The following is a 16,066-nucleotide window of genomic DNA, read 5'->3' as shown; positions in this document are numbered from 1 at the left end:
CCCAAAAAAAAGAATCTCTTGGACTTTCCTGCCCAGGCTGGCTTTGAACCTCGATAGTCAGCCTTCTGAGTAGCTAGGATTACAACTACAGGCACCTGGAAAGATTTTATTTTTTAATTATTCAGACTGAGAAAGACCAATGAGCTTTTAATTTCTAGTTTTCTTGTACATATTGCTGGAGTATTGTAAATAATGTGTGTATGTTATATTCAATAGAAAAGGTGATTGCTTTTACCTGCAATTTACATTTTGAGAGCTGTAGTAACAGTTCTCACAAAAACTGGTGTTTCTGTGAGGGATGCTCCTTGGACTAACCTGAACTGTCTGTGAGGTCCGGGCACCGCAGGAGGCTGATTAAGCAGAGCTGGTTCCATGACTTAGTATCACCACAACTACATTGTATTCTTTTGTTGTTTTTGCTTTGTTTTGTTTTTAATATATTTTTATTATAAAAATACTGTACAGAGTGGTAATAGTTACATCAGTAAGGTAATAAGCACATTTCCTATGGAGCATTGTTACCCCTCCTTTGTTTTTCCCCTACCATCCCTGCCCTTCCCACCACCCCAACTCCACCACCCCCTCACAAACTTGTAAAGTTTGTTTTCAACATAGTATCTTGTACATCTCATTGTTACAATCGGTCAACCTATATCCTTATTTCAGTAATTTGTTGTTTCCCTTCCCCTCCCCAAGTTAGAAAAATGTATATGCAAGATGCAGGGCACTGGAATCAAATACAGTGAAAACAGAGGTTATACCATGGGGGAAGAATATACAAAAGAAACAAAAAAAATAGTACATTATAAGTACATTAAAACAACAGCAACAAAGATAAAACCTCTTGTGTCCCTATCTTGGGGTTCGTTTCACTTACCATCATCTTATATGATCATATGTACTTAGCTTTTGATCTTTTTTTTTCATTCTTTTTTTGTTTTACATTTTTTATTGTGAAAATACCGTACTCTTCTTTGCTTCTCTCAGGAAAAGGAAAAATCAACAAGGGTAAATTCTTGGAAGGAACTGAAACTGATACATACATGCCACAAAGTCCTGATTCCAAAACAGTACCCTGAACAAATAAGAACTAAGCAAATAATGATGAAAAGAAACGACTTATAATTCCATCCGCATCACTCCTGCTCCTCAGCCCCTTCACCGTGTCTGTCCTTTGGGTGTCTTGCTGGCACATCCAGTGGTTCCTGGAGCTGCTCAGCCCTGTGACTTGCCTTCCACCGGGCATGAAAGCTCCGGACTGGGCAGTGACTCCTGCTTCATGACACGGTGCCCTGGCTTTGCACAGCCCTGGGCATGTGGTAGATCCCCTGTGGGGATGGAAATGTGCTTAATGCTGGTCCTGTCCAACCATTGAATGAATGCTTCCTGATTCCTTAAGACTAGCTACTGAGTTCCATATTTTTTGGTAGATCTATATCCATGTAAATTATTCTTCAGCGAAGTTGTTTTTTGTCAGTTACATTAAACTTACTTTTTAAAAATTGATACATGAGAATATAAAACTCATACATATTAATGGGGGGATCACATGGTGGTACAGTATACAGTATGGACAGTTTAAATGAGTGTAAACACACCTGTCTTCTACAACAGTCATCATTTTTAATGTGTGTCAGTTGTACAAAGGGTTTTTGCTCTGATTTCCTATCTATACATATCACATGTGCTTTGCCTAATTGCACTTGTTTCTATTATTCTTTCTGTCATTTCTTAATGGTGAAAGCCTTCAGAATCCTTTCTTCTAGTATTTTTGGTTCCCATAGTTGGTTTTCAAATTCTTAACTATACATACCCTCCACCCTGAGATTTAAAATGCTATTTTGTCAGTTGTTCCTCAGATGCTATCACAAAGTACTGGAGGCTAGATTTGTACAAACCTTGCAGTTTGGGAAGTTAGAAATCCAAAAATGCTCCCCCACATCCCTCATCCAGCTAACCTCTGCTGATGTCCTGGCAGTATTCAACAGAGGAGAGATCACACCACCAATTAGGACTGGAAGCCAGAAAGGAGGAAGGACTGACTCCTCTGTAACAGTTCACTCTTGCAGGAGCTAGCTGGGGTCCTACACACTACCTGAATCTCCTTGAGATCATGCTGCCACTTGTCAGACCACCTCCCTCTAAAGGTTCTCCGGCATCAACACCCGTGGCAGGAATGGGCTCTTCATCCCACGTTGTCTGTATCTGCACAATGGGATACTCTAGTCATAGAGCAACAGGGGTGGAATAACACAGAATAGAGCCAGCCTCGCCTGTGGTGAGCAGAGGGGCAGATGAAGGAAGAGTCACATCCAGAGGGCCCAGGTTTTGAGGCTCTCTTGGAGGGTACGTTTGCCCTGTGTTGCTGGCTCTCTTGATGGATGGAGCTCAGATTGGAGGGAAGGCTGTCTCTGGGGTCCCCAAGTCTTCTGTAATGCAGAAGGGAAGCCTGGGCTAGAGCAGAGGGCTACAGAACGACAGGGGAACCTTAGAAACAAAACCAGGAAGACGAAAGAACTCTCAGTGATTCTAGAAGACTCAACACATCCAGAGGCATTCAGGCATTTCCAGGAGACACGGTGTTCCCCAGGATTATTAGCCTCTCTGGACATTTCCAGATGAGCAGAGTTTATTCTGTGTTCCAGGGGTTCAGAGGAGGAAAAGAGCAAACCGAGCATCTAAGGTAAACTGGGCAGCAAGAAGATTGAAGAGCTTGGAGCTGAGGACCAGCTCCTGGGGAAACAGCCCTGCATGGTGCTGGGGTAAGAGGCATTCCAGGCTTGGTTCTTGGGTGTGTGTGTGGCTCAGTCACAGAGCTTGTGCTAGCAGGGTATGAAGTTGGTTTATCATTCTGTTGTCGCTGCCTTGAAGTCCTTACTCAGTCTGGGGTAAGAGGCACTCTGCTTCCCACTGTGTTCTGAGGATTGTGAGGTAGAGCATGCTCGGCATGTGGAGAGGTCAAGGAAGAGATGGAGCTGAGGCCACCGCTCCTGCTGCAGACAGAGATGCCTGGTGTGTCCTTGAGCGCGTGGGCTCATCCTCCCCCTGCTGTCATAAAACAGAACTAGAAATTGGCAAAAGCGTGAAAATCAGCCTGGATTAGGAGGGAGATTTGATGTATCAAAGAAACTGCTTCTCAGCGAGCATTAGCGTTCCTGTATAACAATACCATTGTAAGATGATCATCACTGGGATGTTCACCCATCCTAATCTTTTCAGACAAGTGTGATTAGAAGGTATTTATCACTGTCAAATTATTATTCATGATCCTCTGCAAGGTGAATCTCCAAGTTACCTCACTGGCAAAGGGCTGATCTCAGAATGCTTTGTTGGTGACAGACACTATACCTGCACCTGAGGTGTCTGGGTTGTAGATGTGGAATAGTGGGGTGCAGGTTGGGGACGCCTTGACAGACACTGGGCAGGGAGGTTGCATTGCTACTGAGTGTGCAGTGAGAGATATCCAAGAGATGAACAGAGTGGGAAAGAAATTGCATGTGTATAAACCTCAGAAAGTCAACTGGATCCAGGTAGCACAGTGTACATACAATTTGCCGAAACTTCATCATTTGGTCCTTACCTTCTTTCCCATAGTTTGCTAAACAAACTCCTTTCCGCACTGAATTGTTTCACATCATTTTCCAAAGTTGTCCATCGACCTGGTTCCATTCCATCCTCAACTAAGTTTTCTTGGTTCATTTGACTTCATATCAAGAACACATTGTATTGATACCATTACTTGACAGTCTAGAATCTAGGCAATTTTATTCTAACAACTTTACTTTTCATGAAAACATTTTTTCAGGCTATCCTATGCATTTGCTTATGAATTTTAGATTCAGCTTTTCAATTTCTGCAGAAACACCTGAGACAACTTTTGTTGCATTTGACTTGCAGATTATCTTGGAATGAATTGGTGACAATATTTTGCCTCTTTCTGGAGAATGCAATCTATGTTATCATTTTTTAATTTAAAAGTTATCACACCGATGTTTTTCTATTATTACTGTTCAGGCTTTAGGTATTCTTCTCAGATATTTTTAAATACCCCTAGATATTTAAACAATTAGATGCTACTCCATATTTAAAAATATTTTCCAAACATTTGCTAGTAGGGTGTAGAACACCTTTGATTTTGGCCCATTGGCTCTCTTTTTAAAACTTTGCTCTATTTCATGGTTAGTTTCAATCACTTTTTATATATTTTATTGCATTTTCTGTGTAGATGATTGTGTTGTAGATGAATGAGGCAGTTGTAGTTCTTTCTTCTCAAAGTAGATAACTTCTATGTTTGTTTCATTCATTATTGCATTGGTTAGGATGTCCAACAAAATTATAAAGAGCAGTGACACAAATGAACATTTCACATGCCTGCCTCCTCCTTAACTTCGGGCCAAGCATACATAATTTCATGAGGAAAATTCTTAGGTTTTATTTCCTTATCCAATCTAGCAATCCTTTTTATAAAAATTGTGTCATTTAGAATGTTGACATTTATTTTCATAATTATTTGTGTGCTTGGGTTGAAATCTAATTGGTCTGATTAGTAAATGGTAATCAGAGAACATTTAACAAAACAAAGAATTCTTTGAAGGATACAGGAGACAGTAAACCAAATTTAGACATAAAATATTTATCTGGGGGCTGGAATGTGGCTTAATGGTAGAGTGCTTGCCTACCATGCCTGAAGCCCTGGGTTTGATTCCTCCGTACCACATAAACAGAAAGAGTTGGAAGTGGCTCTGTGGCTCTTGAGCCCAAGAAGCTTAGGGACAGTGCCCGGGCCCTGAGTTCAAGCCCCAGGACTGGCAAAAAAAAATTATTTTAGTTTGGGAATAATAAGTTCCTGGATAATTTGACTTAGCAGGTTATAGAATATCCATAAAATGTGAAATCATGAGCACATTAGAGACATTTTAGTTTCATCAGTTAACTTGCAACATCATAATGGACTTCAGGATGACTCGACCATCGTACACAACACATGTAAGATTACATGTATGAAAGCTACTGTAAGAATGGTTAAAAGACAAAGTTCAAAATATTTGCAGGTCTTGTCCATCTTGGATACAATAAAATTCTAAAACTCTTGTGTTTTTTCCACTAACTGTCAACACAAACTAGAAAAATAAATCACAGTTCCAAAATCTGCGTTTCAGAAAAAGAGTTATTACAAGGCAGGCACTGGTGACTCAGACCTGTAATCCTAGCTACTCAGGAGTCTGAGAGCTGAGGATCGCTATTGGGAGCCAACCCAGGCAGGAATGTCTTTGATACCCTTATCTCTAATTAACTACCAAGAAAAAGAAAATTGGGAAGTGGAGTTGTGATCAAGTGGTAGAGCACTAGCTAGCCTTGAGCAACAACAAAAAAAAAACTTAAGAGACAGCACCCAGGCCCTGAGTTTAAGCCCAGGACTAGAACAATTTAAAAAAATTATTATGTTTCTAGTTTTTCTAATGCTTCAATATTTTTTCTAATAATCTTAGCTTTAACTGGAAAGAACTTGGTCAGTGACATGATAACTTTAAATTTCTTCCTTCCTATTATTTTTCTTATTACTGTTCATTGTCCAAACTTCTCCAGTCAGAATGACCTCAGCTCCATTTCTTTAGCTTGGCTGAGGAGTGAGTAAGTTCTTTCCCAGTTTGGCTTCGCCTCTTTTCTTCTACAGCTGAGCACTGGAGTTTCTGTCTATGAAAACCGTGGATAGATCACATCACAGACAGTTACATTTCATGCTTCTTCTCCCTTCTTTCAGTGTGCTCGTTATGACAATGCCTTCATCGCAGAGATCCTGATTGAGAAGGGGGTCAATGTCAACCACCAGGATGAAGACTTTTGGACGCCGATGCACATTGCCTGTGCATGTGATAACCCAGACATTGTGCTGCTGCTTCTATTGGTGAGTAAATCCAGGCAGTTTATCTACCATTTGATGACTTGATTATACTATAAGAGGCAGTATATTTAACTCATAACATTCCGCACTATATAATGTTGCATTTGAGGAAATCATATGTCTAGGTCATCATTTATATACTTAGAACACCACGCCATTACTAAAGTTTTAGGTCTCAAAAATTCTGAAATAAATGGAATGGATGCTGTCTCAAGCTTTATTCTTTTTTGCCTTTTCTTGGGAATTATATCTTGAGATAAGTCAGTATTAAATGAAATAGCTGGATAATTTTATTGTTTACTCCACTGCCTCAAATTTTGCTTAATTGGTGTGCGAATGTCAGATGTGGCTTTCATTGAATCTTATTTCCTTAGTTATATCTTGTAAAGAAGAATAAATGATATTTGTTCATTTGAAAATGAAAAGCTCATAAATATCACTGAAATTTGTTGTTGTTTTCGGTTAGACCATGGCCCCGAGGCTTTAAACACTTAGTGTTGGAATTGAGACAGTACTTTTTCTAAATATAATTTAAGAAATCATGAAGGAGGTTTTGCAAATGCTCAAGAATATAAGAACAAGAATTATTTTGTTTGTTCTCTTTATTAATGTTATTAACGATTTCCTGATTTTTTATACATTGGTTATATAAGCTCTCAACATCTTACACACAGGGAAATGGATGTTTATGTATATTAAGTACCTTACCCTTAAATAGCAAGCCCTTAATCTGAACTAAAGTTTCCTGTCTGGAGTCCATTCTCCTTCTACTCAGCCACATGATGTATGTCCAGTGCCAGTATACAACCCACCTCCTGTCTTGAGGCTGAACAGCAAAAAATGTATTTTCTCCCAGTCCTGCAGAATGATACATGAAATCAGAGTGGTATCATGGCCTTCAGGCTCCATGAGAAAATTCTGCCTTCCTTGGCTGTTTCTCATGTCCTGGCTTATAGATGCATCCCTCTATTTCTACCTCTGTTACCATGTTGCCTTCTTGTACGTCTCCATGCCCAAACTCCTGTTTTTCTTTTTGTTAGGGTGATGTCATACATTGCACGTATGACCTCATACTTGATTATGCCTGCCAGGACCTAAATTCTACACAAGGCCATATTCATTCATATTGGCTTTTAATACATGGAACATACTTTGTAGGAGAAGCAATTAAATGTACTATATTACTCCTTCTGTCTTCACTTTAAAAGTTATGAGTGAAAATATTTTGGGGATTGAGATTTCTTTAATCTTGTAAGAGGTTTAAGTTTTTTTCTATTTTTCTCTAAATTGTCCCTCATGAATATGTATTCTTTGTAAAAGTAGGGATAAATGTCACTGGAAACATTTTTCTTTCAAGTCTAGAATATGGAGGCTCTATTAAATTAATAATACATGACAAAAGAAAGGATTATGTTTTTAAATTAGAAACTGTTGGAAGACTAGTATTTTACGTGAGAAAACGTGAGAAGCTACTTGTCTCATTTATAAGAACAAACGCTGTTTGTTAAAATAGAACCTAAGAAGAGCCAAATTGCCAGCACAAATGCTATGGATTAGCTTGGCACAAAGTATAATTGAAAATGCATCCCAGAATATGCTGGGTTACCTGGGAGTAATGCTGAACAGGGGTTGACCTAGCAGTCTCTGGAAAGCTGGGACCTCAAAGAGCACCAGGCCTCACTATGTCTGCAGTGAGTTCCACACGTTTTTTTGGGTAGTACAATCACGAGATACCCAAGGTGAAATAATTGCTTCAGTGATAAGATGCTCCGATGAAAACTTCAGTTTGTGACTTTGTAGTTTTCCTATGTTCTTGTTATTTTTTTTCTAAATATTGGTTGGAAATTGAAAGTTTTTCAAAGCCTATTTTGAATTGTTTTCCCTATTGAACTGTTGTTAATCACATTACTCCTTTTGCCAAGAGTCTCTTCATTTATTTCTGCCTGAAGAGTGGCCAGGTCTGGTTTGAAGAGCCCTTATACATGCAGCTGGGCTTGAACATTTTTAATAGTCCTTCCCCTTCCTCGATGCTCTTTATCAGCCAAAACCTCACCTGGCTGAATTCACACATCTTTCTCCATCCTTAGTTCTACTTATAGCCAAGAACCCCTTCCTTATTCTAGAATGTCTTAGTTTGTTTATCATTAGTATATGCTAACTGTACTCAGGCATTTAATTATGGCAGTCCCATTCATGCATGTAACATATGATTTATGATAGAACCAGGAAAAATATCTTCTTTACATGGTCTTCACTGGATTCAGTCCAGAATCCTCATTTCATGTATTGTACAGGTTTTCACCTATTCAGCCTATTTGTTTACAAATACTCCTTTCAGCACAAAAATTGTCCCATGGTCTCTTACTGGTTTTTGTTAAGAGAAAAAGCTGAGAGATAGAAATGGTATTTCCTGTGTGGTCATAGAGTTAAATCTATACTTTTCAATGTATTGAAACCATTTTCATGGAAAGTCATGAAAATGCTCTGTTTCTTACACTGTAGAATAATTCAACCTAATGCACCATGTTATCTATCCACCAGTCACTTTTACTCTATAATTTATTTACCAGATGACAAGAATTCACAATTCATTCCTTTCATGTAGTACATATTTATTGAATGATTACAGTGTTCTAGATACTACACAGCAAGTAGGAAGACATCTTCCATTCTAGAGTACTAGCATAAATCAGTCATGTAAGTAGTAAACTTGCTGCCTGGCGGAATTCGCTAATTGGACTGAGCTGGTCTGGGTAACTTTATTCACAAAACTCTACAAGAAGCCAGAATATGTATCACAGAAACAACTGACTTTCAAATAACTGTTGATGAGGTAGGTTATCATAAAACCTCAAGTTGCTACAAAAATATCTCCCTGCCAGCGACCACAAAAGAGAGTTCATTTTATTTACAGAATTAAATGCCATATCTAGGATTCTTGTTCCCAAATCCTGTTGGTGGGTTAGAGAGAACCCAGTAGACTTGTGATTTCCTTCTGTTCTTACTGAATGGGGTCAGCAATGCACAGAGGAAGCAAGTGTCTCAGGTTTGGGGGACTTCGATTTTCCTGGTCAGAGACAGGGAACAACTAATAAATTAGGCTTGGTATTGGATTTAAGGATGAGAGAAAGAGAAAGACACAGGTGAATTTCTTTTCCTTTTTAAAAAATGTAAATGTGGGCTGGGAAGGTGGCTCAGTGGTAGAGCACTTGCCTTGCATGCATGAGTCCCTGGGTTCAATTCCTCAGCACCGCATAAGCAGAAAAAGCCGGAAGTGGTGTGGTAGTTCAAGTGGTAGAGTGTTAGCCTTGAGCTAAAGAGCTGAGGGACAGCGCCCAGGCCCAGAGTTCAGGCCCCACAACTGGCAAAAAAAAAAAAAAGTAAATGTTCTTGTGAAGGTGATGTACAGAGGGGTTACAGTTACATAAGTCAGGTAAGGAATACATTTCCTTTTGAATAGTGTCACCCCCTCCCGCATTCTCTCACAGTGTTTCCCGTCCTTACTTCCCTCCCAACTTTCCGACACAGCCGTCTAGTGTGTGTTTCACTGTTGAATTGGTTTACCCTTTGTCTCGCTGTTTCTGCACAGATGAATGTCTTACCTTTGGTCTGAATATCTAGAAGTCTAGTTTGTAACTTTTGTTTGCCTTTGGAGACAAAGGAGGGGGTGTAAGAGGTCTGAGTTCAAAACATTTACTTTAAAGGAAAAATTTAAATTACGTAGATCATCTACATTGATTCTTGTTTGGGGGCAGATGATACTTGTGTTAGTGATTATCTTCTTAAACATTTTCTAATGGAAATCTTTTGGGAGGAAGTGGCTGGTATCTGTTATATCCTGGAATCATTTAACAAATTCTACTGTGAGAAATGGCTACTCTGCATCATTTATGGAAATTGATATATTGGCATTTTTGTACAAAACCAAGTATCCTCTGTCCAAGTGAACCAGTAATCAGAATTCAATCAGCAATTTACTCAAAGGAACTGAAACTGACATACGCACTGAGTTCAATTCCCAGCTCTACAAAGGAAACCACACTCAGTCAAATATATTTATACAGCTGTTTTCATGATTGTCACACATTAGAAGCAAGAAAGGTATTCTCCGTAAGCAAGTAGACACAGACATTATTAGTCATACACATAATGGGTAAGATAGAGTAGTAAACAAAGGAGGGAGCTAACAAACCATGAGAAGACCTGGTTGAGTCTTAAGTGCACATTGCTAGCCAAGAGGAGGAATTCAGATTGAAATGGCTTCCATAAGAGAAGTTATCCATACAGTAAAAACAATACAAAGCAAAAACCAATGTTAGTAGGGTTTTGGTGATGGAGAAGAGGATGAGCAGGTTGACTGGTGGGGAGGGTCTAAAAGAAGGGGGAAATTGAGAGATGGGTGGCTCACACCTGCAATAGCTACTTAGGAGGGAGACTGAGATTGGGAGATCACATTTTGAGGTTGCCCTGAGAAGAAATGTTCATGAGATCTACTTATAGCCCGTAACAGTGTTGAACACTCTTCATGCAGGCTAGGCAGGAGTATGAGATTGTGAGGAATGTGGTTCTAGGCTAGAACACACCTCACTCCACAGAGGACAACAGAGCTCAGTGGTATGAACTTCATCCCAGGAATGATGGTAGACCTAAAATAGGCAGATCACAGTCCAAGCAAGGATTATCCTAACAGCCGCCCGTAGAAACCCTTGTACCAGTGTGAGAGAAAAAGAGAGTGAGAGATAGAGTTTGTCAACAGGTACAAAGCCAACTACAGTGCTCCCACCTGATGGTCCAAGCTGGAGCGATGTGAGAAGCAGTAGAGTGCTGGATTACTTTCAAGATACAGAAGACATGTCTACAATCTCACATTTACACCAACAAATGGGTAAGAACACATGACTGATCCTGCAGAAGAACCCCACACCCCACATCATTGCTGTCACTGTTCTTCTCTGAAAGAACAGGAGGATGTCTCTTTACTGCTAATTTTGCATCATGCTCACGATGGAATTAGATGTTGGATGCTTCGTGAGGGAGGGAAAAAGGCACAAGGTGTCTCAGCTGAGAGACCTGATCCACAACACCACTGACAGGAAGTCCGGGTAGATGGCACCAGTCATTGGTCATGATGACCTTGGTTGTCCTGGCACAATGTCCCAAGAATGCTCTTGTGCCAAGTGCAGGAGCCCAGTAGCCATGAGAACAAACATGAACATATCACCTGCATACCTCAAAACGTCTGCAGTCAGGGCTGAGACCCGGTGAGCATCAACAGCAGTCATGAGTTGTTCTGGATGCATGCCTCTGCTGTCAGGGAGAGGGTCTTCGTGTGCCACACATGGGGAGGACATCGAGCATCCTCACAATTCTTCAGAGATACCTGAAACTATCCTCAGATTGAAAGCTGATTTAAAGTCTCTTATACTAAAACACACATCAGGATTTTCCCACAGATACTTAAAGATGTTTTTGTGCTTCAGGAGAGTCAAAATGAATTTCTCATTATGACTGGAGAGGATGCAATTCTGTTATTCCTCTATCACATTCCACTACATTTCCCTGTACCAAGATTTCCCATATGGAAGGCCTCACACATACCTGTGCCTCACAGATAACTCAAGCTATGGTTAGTTAAGAAGACTGTGCTACGTTTCATCAAGTCTTTGTGTTTTTTGTTTTTAACATAGGATTATTAAGATTCCTATGGCAAATGTTATAGATAACAAGCAGAAATACTGAGATATTTCATCCACCTGCTACTCATGGGCCTCAAAAGAGTTTATTCTTTTAATGCTTGTTTGAGATTGATACTTCATTTACATTCTGAAAGAACAGATGGCCTTGTGGAGGAAAGTGGGGTCAGTACTACTTTTCATTTAAATCAGAAACATGAAGTGTCTCATGGAAGGTTGGGCAAGAGTCCTGATAGATGGATGGCAGATCAGTACTGATAAAGGGGACAGATAGCCTCAATTCTCACCTTATTTCCTGGGAAGACTATGCCTCCGTATTCATGGCAGGACATGCACTCCTGCCACCAGCACCTGGCTGGCAGAGACCAGGAGAGCAGCCAAGGAGGAGCTCAAGGCCGGCTTGTGCTATGTGGGGAGAGCCTGGCTTTAGAAAATTAGAAAAATGGGGGAAAAAGAGAACACAGGAAGAAAAGCAGTCTCCGTCTTTGGGAGCTGCTTCTTTACAGGAATATCTTTCATGATTCACTTCCTAAACTTAAATATTATCATACAGCGTGTTTAAAAGTACACAGTTTTAATGACAACAAATATGGAGCAAGACCTGGGAGACTGGGGGTTCATCCACATGAATGACACAGAGTAAACATGGATTGTAACTCTGTCAAACATATAAACCAATGTGCCCGGTTAACCACACTGTAAAATCAAGGAAAAGGCCAGATACTTGTGACCCACACCTGTAATCCTGCATACTTGATAGGTAGAAATCAGAGGATTGTGGTTTGAGGCCAGCACAAACAGTATTTGTCTAGACCCTATCTCAAAATTCAATCCAGGAATTGTGGCATATTCCTGTCTGTAATCCCAGCTACATAGGAGGAAGTAGAAAGATCAAGATCCAAAGCTACCCCTATCAAAATTAGTGTAGATGCTATCTGAAAATCAAAACTAAAAGGACCAAGAATATGGCTCAAGTGGTAGAGTGTTTGCCCAGCATGCTCAAGATACTCAGTTTCATTCCCAGTATTGGGGGGGAAGGGGGGAGGGAGGGAGGGAGGAGAGCGAAGAGGGGAAGGGGGAGAGAAAGAGGGAAGGAAGGAAGAAAGGAAGGAAAGAAGGAAGGAAGGGAATGAAAGAAAGGAGAGATAAAGAGAAGAAAAAGAAAGAAAATAAAAAAGGAAGGGAAGGAAGGAGGGAGGTTTGCAAAATCAAATCCTGAAACATTATTTCCAACACCTAAAAAAAGCTCACATTTAGTTTATGTTGCTCATTAATTTAGGATCCAAACTTTGTAAATTGTATTCTTTATTCTGTATTTGTATTTGTATTTTTGTGACAATTGTGTTTTGTCTGTGCCTTTTTAAAGATAATTTTTAAAATTTATATCATTGACTATACCATATATATTTAATTTCTGAAAAATCCTTTTGTAATGTGCTTTTTTCTCATTCAGAAGATATTTGTACTAATTTTGAAAGCATTGGGAAATACATCTTAGGAAAAACATCATATCTAATCCCATTAATCAGACAAGAATCAATGTTAGTGTTTTAATATGTTCCCTCATAGTTTACTTTTTCTGTGACTGTGTAAATAAAGCTCCTACCTACATCTTAGATTCACATTACACACACACACACACACACACACACACACACGTGATTTTAAAAACAACTTCACATAAATTTGTGAATATTTTTCCATGTTTTACAATATTTTATCCAAACATGAATTGAATGGCTGCATGACATTCTATATTTAGAATCTGTAATACTTCAAGTAATCTTTTGGGCATCTTAAGCTATTTCCAGTTTTTTACACTTACCTACAACAAATACTGCATAATTTAAGAGATTGTGTTTCCAATCGAATTTAATGACCAGCTTTCTTTCCCCATGAGTTACATAGAATAAATTGAAATGAATAAAAGAAGTTCTCTCTGTGTTTTATGGCTCCACAGCCATAAACCACAAACCTGGCTTTGTCTACAATAGAGGCACTCAACTAAGACTCCTCCAGTTTTTGGTGACTGATTCATAAAAGCCTTAGCCATTAACTGTACTCTGAAACACCAGTGCATGAGATGACTGTCCCGGCCTCTAAGTAATCCTCGAAATGTTCTCCCTGCAAGCACAGAAGAAGTAGTCAGGTCCAGAGCTGTAGCTGGGTACAGTTGGGTACTGTTTCCTGCAGTATCAGTATGCCAAGTCAGCTGACACTACAGTCTAATCCACCTAGAGAAGTTTTTTAGCGTGCCCTCATGATGGTGGTCTCAAAGTTTGAATTGTGTTCTTGGAAATCCCACCCCAAGGTGACATGGGGAGAGGAAGAGGAGGGCCTTGTCCTTAGAGAGGGACCACACGAAGCTAGCTGTCCTCTTTCCCAGGACACAGCAAGAAGGCACCAGGCCTGAGCCGTGGAGCTTGGCCACACACCACAGATGCCTTGCCTTGATCTTAGCTTGCAGCCTCCAGATGGGAGGAAGCACTTTCTGTTGTTTTGAAGCCTCCAGGTCTAAGTATCGGTCCATCATCCTGTCCCTCCTTCCTGCAAGGCCTCCCTCAGAGGCCCCTCTTACTCAGCTCCGCCACATAGGGCTGTTATGGCTGTCCTCATATTACATCTGAAGACCTCCCAGAGATAAATAGCATCTCCAGACCATTAGGAGAGACATTAAGGGACAGAAAATACCAACTGCCCACATGTTCAGTTTGCTGATAAGCAAGCCTGGAAAAAAAAAAGCAGCTGTATTTTCTCAGAACAAATATGAAATCTTTATAGTAACAAAACATGCTTTTTCACCAGCAGAGCAAATAAGCTGCTTTGGGAGAATAATTAAATGAATGATTAATGTGGTGGAGGGCAGAGGCTGGTTTTGCGCGAGGCTTTAGTCGATAAATATTTACCAACTACTTACGTGTGGCGCACATAGAGCGGCTGTGCAGAGAAAACCACTGGCTCATTAGGAAATGCGACATGAGGGACATGAAATCCTGGTCCACTAACCCTGACCATATGGCTCCTTATTCTTCCCAAACCCAGGATCTCTTCACTTTGCTTTGTCTCAGAAACACTCACTCCATAGGCATCTTTGTGAAATTGTATCTTTTAATTGGATGGTTGACCTTTAATTATATTATGGCCATTAATCGATTCAAATGACATTCTAGCTAGCTCCCCAGAGAATGGTTCATTCATCTAAAGGTTTCCTGCTCATCACTGAATTTCATAGATGTGAAATGGGAGTTGAGCAATCCAGAATACTGTGTGTTATCCCAACCATAGTTTTATTTGTTCTTTATTTCTTGAAAAAAAATAATTCCTATGAGAAGGTAACATTTTCATGATAAAATTTTTTTGGGAAGATTCCTAACAAATGCAAGAGTGACAGTACACAAGGCAAGTGGCATGGTCACATGGAGACAATTCTGGGACATCATTGGATGTGTTCTGACTCTTCCCATTCTGTCCCCTTCCTCCTTTGCACATGAACAGAAATGTGGAAACCGACAAAATGACTGCTGACAGCTTGGAAGCTGGACTTTTTATACATGCTTGGACTCCTATGTGTCTCCAGGCCTTAAAATAGTTCTTCAATGTGATTCTCACTGATAGGCCATTTTATCATATGGAGGTTATTAATGAACTGTTCTACTTGATTGTATTAGCAAATGTTCATTACGTCTTTTGACCCAGTTTTACTGTCCTATGACACTGCTTCCTACTGCTAACAGTAAGTAGCTTTGTACCTGCCATTGTTTCTTTTCATGTTAGCTTTCCTTTGGAAAAGCTAGATTGCTTTTCAAGGGTTGTTCAAAACACATCAGTGCCACCCTTCTGATTTTCGTCTTGAGATACGGTGATTTCCGGTTCTTTCAGATGGTCCTTCCAGGCTTGGCATCCACCTCTTCCTGTTAGCCTTTCGTCCTCAATGTGGGAGGTGGGACTCACACTCAGTTCTCACTGCTATTGGGCCATTCTCCCTCATCACCCCACTGGGCATGTGGATTTCTGCCCAGCATGACCATTAAAGTGCCTCACACCCATCACTTAGAGCCGATCTAGGGTTAGCTTTGCTTTCTCCTATAATGGTTGTATGATTTAGCACAACAGCAGTAGAACACACACACGCTTCTGTTCTCCCAGTGTAGGAAATCATTGAACTCGGGTACTTTAGAGAGAGGCGCACGAATGCTCTCAAATATTACTTAACTCTTATAAAATTTTCATGGTTGTAATAAAGCTTTTAAATTTTACTACCATGAAGATCTGTGGTTGTTAAAAGCTCACGGTACATTTTAATGATAATAAGAGCTTAGTTCCTCAATAAGCAGACTTCCCAAGTGTGTGTATTACCCCTTATATCATCTGCCAAAGGAAAAATATGTGCTTCTTAGTTTCTTTCTTCTCACAAGCAACGAGACTTTGTGGAAAGTCTATTCCAGACTAAAGTCACTAGAAGATACGACAT

The 16,066-nt window shown here is 40.0% G+C and overlaps 1 protein-coding gene across 1 annotated transcript in view; it reads left to right on the top strand.

Annotated features, from left to right (window-relative positions):
* Myo16 (myosin XVI) overlaps positions 1 to 16,066 on the top strand; it is a 267,093-nt gene that overhangs the window by 22,772 nt on the left and 228,255 nt on the right. Inside the window, exon 3 of the mRNA XM_013022725.1 lies at positions 5,762 to 5,905. Coding sequence (XP_012878179.1) covers positions 5,762 to 5,905 — 144 coding nt within the window. The remainder of the gene's footprint in view (positions 1 to 5,761; positions 5,906 to 16,066) is intronic.

This window comes from Dipodomys ordii, unplaced genomic scaffold (assembly GCF_000151885.1).
Source record: "Dipodomys ordii isolate 6190 unplaced genomic scaffold, Dord_2.0 Scaffold64, whole genome shotgun sequence".
Taxonomy (NCBI): Eukaryota; Metazoa; Chordata; class Mammalia; order Rodentia; family Heteromyidae; genus Dipodomys; species Dipodomys ordii.
This window is presented reverse-complemented; position numbering and strand designations above follow the sequence as displayed.